This window comes from Corticium candelabrum, chromosome 22, assembly GCF_963422355.1.
Source record: "Corticium candelabrum chromosome 22, ooCorCand1.1, whole genome shotgun sequence".
In the NCBI taxonomy this organism is placed as follows: Eukaryota; Metazoa; Porifera; class Homoscleromorpha; order Homosclerophorida; family Plakinidae; genus Corticium; species Corticium candelabrum.
The window spans coordinates 970,201-973,200 of record NC_085106.1 but is presented as its reverse complement, the minus strand read 5'-3'; the positions used below and the strand labels follow the sequence as shown (position 1 = coordinate 973,200).

General features: G+C 40.7%; 1 protein-coding gene across 1 annotated transcript in view; it reads left to right on the top strand.

The window, feature by feature from the left end:
• Positions 1–2,669: 2,669 nt before the first annotated feature.
• LOC134197555 (uncharacterized) overlaps positions 2,670–3,000 on the top strand; it is a 4,199-nt gene continuing 3,868 nt past the window's right edge. The window contains exon 1 of the mRNA XM_062666900.1: positions 2,670–3,000. This exon is cut by the window's right edge and continues 388 nt beyond it. Within this exon, the coding sequence (XP_062522884.1) occupies positions 2,672–3,000 (329 nt within the window). The 5' untranslated portion in view covers positions 2,670–2,671.

Below are 3,000 nucleotides of genomic sequence, written 5' to 3'. Positions count from 1 at the left end.
AGGGTTTATTTACTTCCGGTGTTTACAAGAGGCCTTACATGAACCAGACTGATCTTGTTGAGCAAGACCTTAATAATAAGACCTGAATGGTATCTAGCTGTTCAGTGAGGCAACCTCGCTGTCAATCTATGTTGACCGACAACTACAACAATAACAACAACAATAATAAAAAATTATAATAGATATCTTTAGATTGGAAATAGTCTGCATTGCACGTGTACGCTGGTGCAACCGACTACTCAAGAATCTACGTATTTATGAGTGTTGTCTGTTTGTTTGTCTGTCTGTCTGTTACATTTACAGTTTGGGAGAGAATAAAATCTGTCTGTCTGTCTGTCTGTCTGTCTGTCTGTCAATACATATATTTTCAAACATTGAACTATTATACACCATCTAAGCAAAGCAACTAAATACTATGCCCGAGCCAATAGGGCTTGGTTCTACACCTACAACTATTTATGTTTATGTGGCTGTCTCTTGAAACAATCTTCTTATTTTTCTGTCAATCACTCTAGCATTTGACTGTCTGTCTGTTTGTCTGTCTGTGCTTGTATATTATTATACAAGCACAGTCTGATAAAGATGCAGCACGTTGAGATCTCTGCAAGGATGAGGGGCTGGTGCATGGCTGGATGTCATTCCCACTTCTCCTAAGCACGCTTTAAACAAACGAATTTTCTTTAGCATCTTACCTGAGGTGGAAGTGGCTCTATCTTTCACCAATTAGATTAAAAAGTGTGATTGTGGTCATGATTTGGATGAATACGGATACCATCTTTTAACCTGTAAATATGGGTGGACCTGTATGGTCACAATTCGGTCTTAAATGGGTGGAGTGAGTGCCTGTCTGACCTTCACCTTCCCCATCAAACAGAACCAAGACATCAATACATCAATACTGAAGACCGTCCAGACATTACAATGTTTGATCCAAATACTGGACAGAATTTGGATCTTGATGTGTCCCTGGCTCATCCATGGAATCAGGACATTATTAGGAGGGCTAGCAAGGAAAATGGTCATGCTGCCATGACAAGAGAAGAAAAGAAAATGAAAAATATTCAGAAGAGCTTGTTCCAGGAGGATATGTATCAAGATGTCTTCCTCTTGTGATAGAACATTTTAGGAGGTGGGGCACAAAGGCAAAGTATTTTTGCAGTATTTGTCACAACAGTCAGCAAATCCAGAAGCCAATTTTAATGCTTCCATGTTCATGTCGTATTGGAGAAAAAGATTTTCTACAATTCTGCAAAGATGCAATGCCAAAGTTATCCTTAGAAAACTTTCAAAACTATCACCTAATCATGGTGATTTAGATAGATTATTTGATTTTGATATTCAAGGCCAAGTCCATTAGTTAATGACTTTGTTGTTTGCAAGGACTGATTTGTATCTAAAAAATCCTAGCATATGTACAAGTAGAATCTGTATGAGAATAGATTATCTGTCTGTTTGTCTGTCTGTCTGTCTGTCCAATACATATATTTGAAACATGAATCTAGCAACATACAATATGTAACTACAAGTCAAATTATACAGAATCACCTAGAGACTACAGATATCTGTCTGTCTGTCTGTCTGTTTGTCTGTCAAAGAAATATATTTTTATAAATCAGAACTAGTACATGCTAAATCAAACTAAGCAACTCTTAATTAAAGGCCGTTTACACTCGCGATCCATTCTGCAGCTGGTCTAGTGTGGACAGACTAATACACAACACACTAGTACTACAGTTAAATACAGTCTGTCTGTCTGTCTGTAGTGAATGTTTGAGTGATTTGCACATTCCCCATCAAACCGAACCCCGGCATCGTTTTGTTAGTAGCGAAAACCGTCCTGATATGACACTCTTTGATTCTGAAACAGGACAGAATCTTGACGTGGATGTTTCATTAGCACACCCATGGAGTAAGGATGCTCTCAACCACGCACACAGAGAAGAAGGGTATGCTGCAAAAGTAAGAGAGGAGAAGAAACTAAAGAAATACTCAGGAGAGGTCCTGCATGGTGGTTTATCATCCAAGTGTGTTCCACTAGTCTTTGAACATTTTGGTTTGTGGGGCTCGCACGCACACAAGTTTTTGTCTCATATATCTAGGCAAAGCTACAATACCACTCATGCACATCCTTTTAACAGCGCTCAACGTTTTAAGGCATTCTGGAGAAAGCAATTTTCCATCATTCTTCAGAGATGCAACGCCAGAGTGATTTCGAGGAAGCTGTCGAGATTTTCATGCAGTACAAACGACAGTGGCATAATGTTTGACTGCAATGTTGTAGGCCAAGTCCATTAATGTGTTATAATTTGCTTAGTTATGAAGGACTGGTAGATATTTGAAAGTTTCCTGTACATACGTAGAGTTTTGATGATAATAAATGAATCTGTCTGTCTGTCTGTCTGTCTGTCTGTCTGTCTGTCGTCCAACTAAATCATCAACTACAACTAGATTTTACACCAACTCAGGCCTCACACCAAATGATGTTATGACACTGTCCACGTGAGTCTATAATTCAATCCACACATCTAATGAATTAAATCAATTAATTGCGGATGCTACAGACCATTTCAATCACAACACAAAACCTCACCTTAGTCTACTCGTTTACATACCTGCTGAGTTTACTCAAGAAACACTCGCGCTACCGACTAACCTCGTCGCGTCTCGTTGAATGGCTTCGCAACGCTCCTCGTTCATCGTGCGCGTTGTCAAAGAGAACGACACCCGCCGCATCCGCGTCGTCGTGCCCTCCTCATCAACGTGGGACGACTTCCTCTCACTTCTACGATCGCGATTCGCGCTCAACAGCGACGCAAGCATCGAAATCCACGACAATCGCGGCTCACAGCTCGTCTGCCTCGACGATGTACTCGATGAAGACGAGCTTGTCATCAGAACACTGACCTGGACGTGTGGGCGTGGTGATCACACAACGAATTCTGATGTTGTTGTTTGGGCGGCTTTGTGTGGCGCTCGTTTGTCGGACTTCCGTCTGAAATG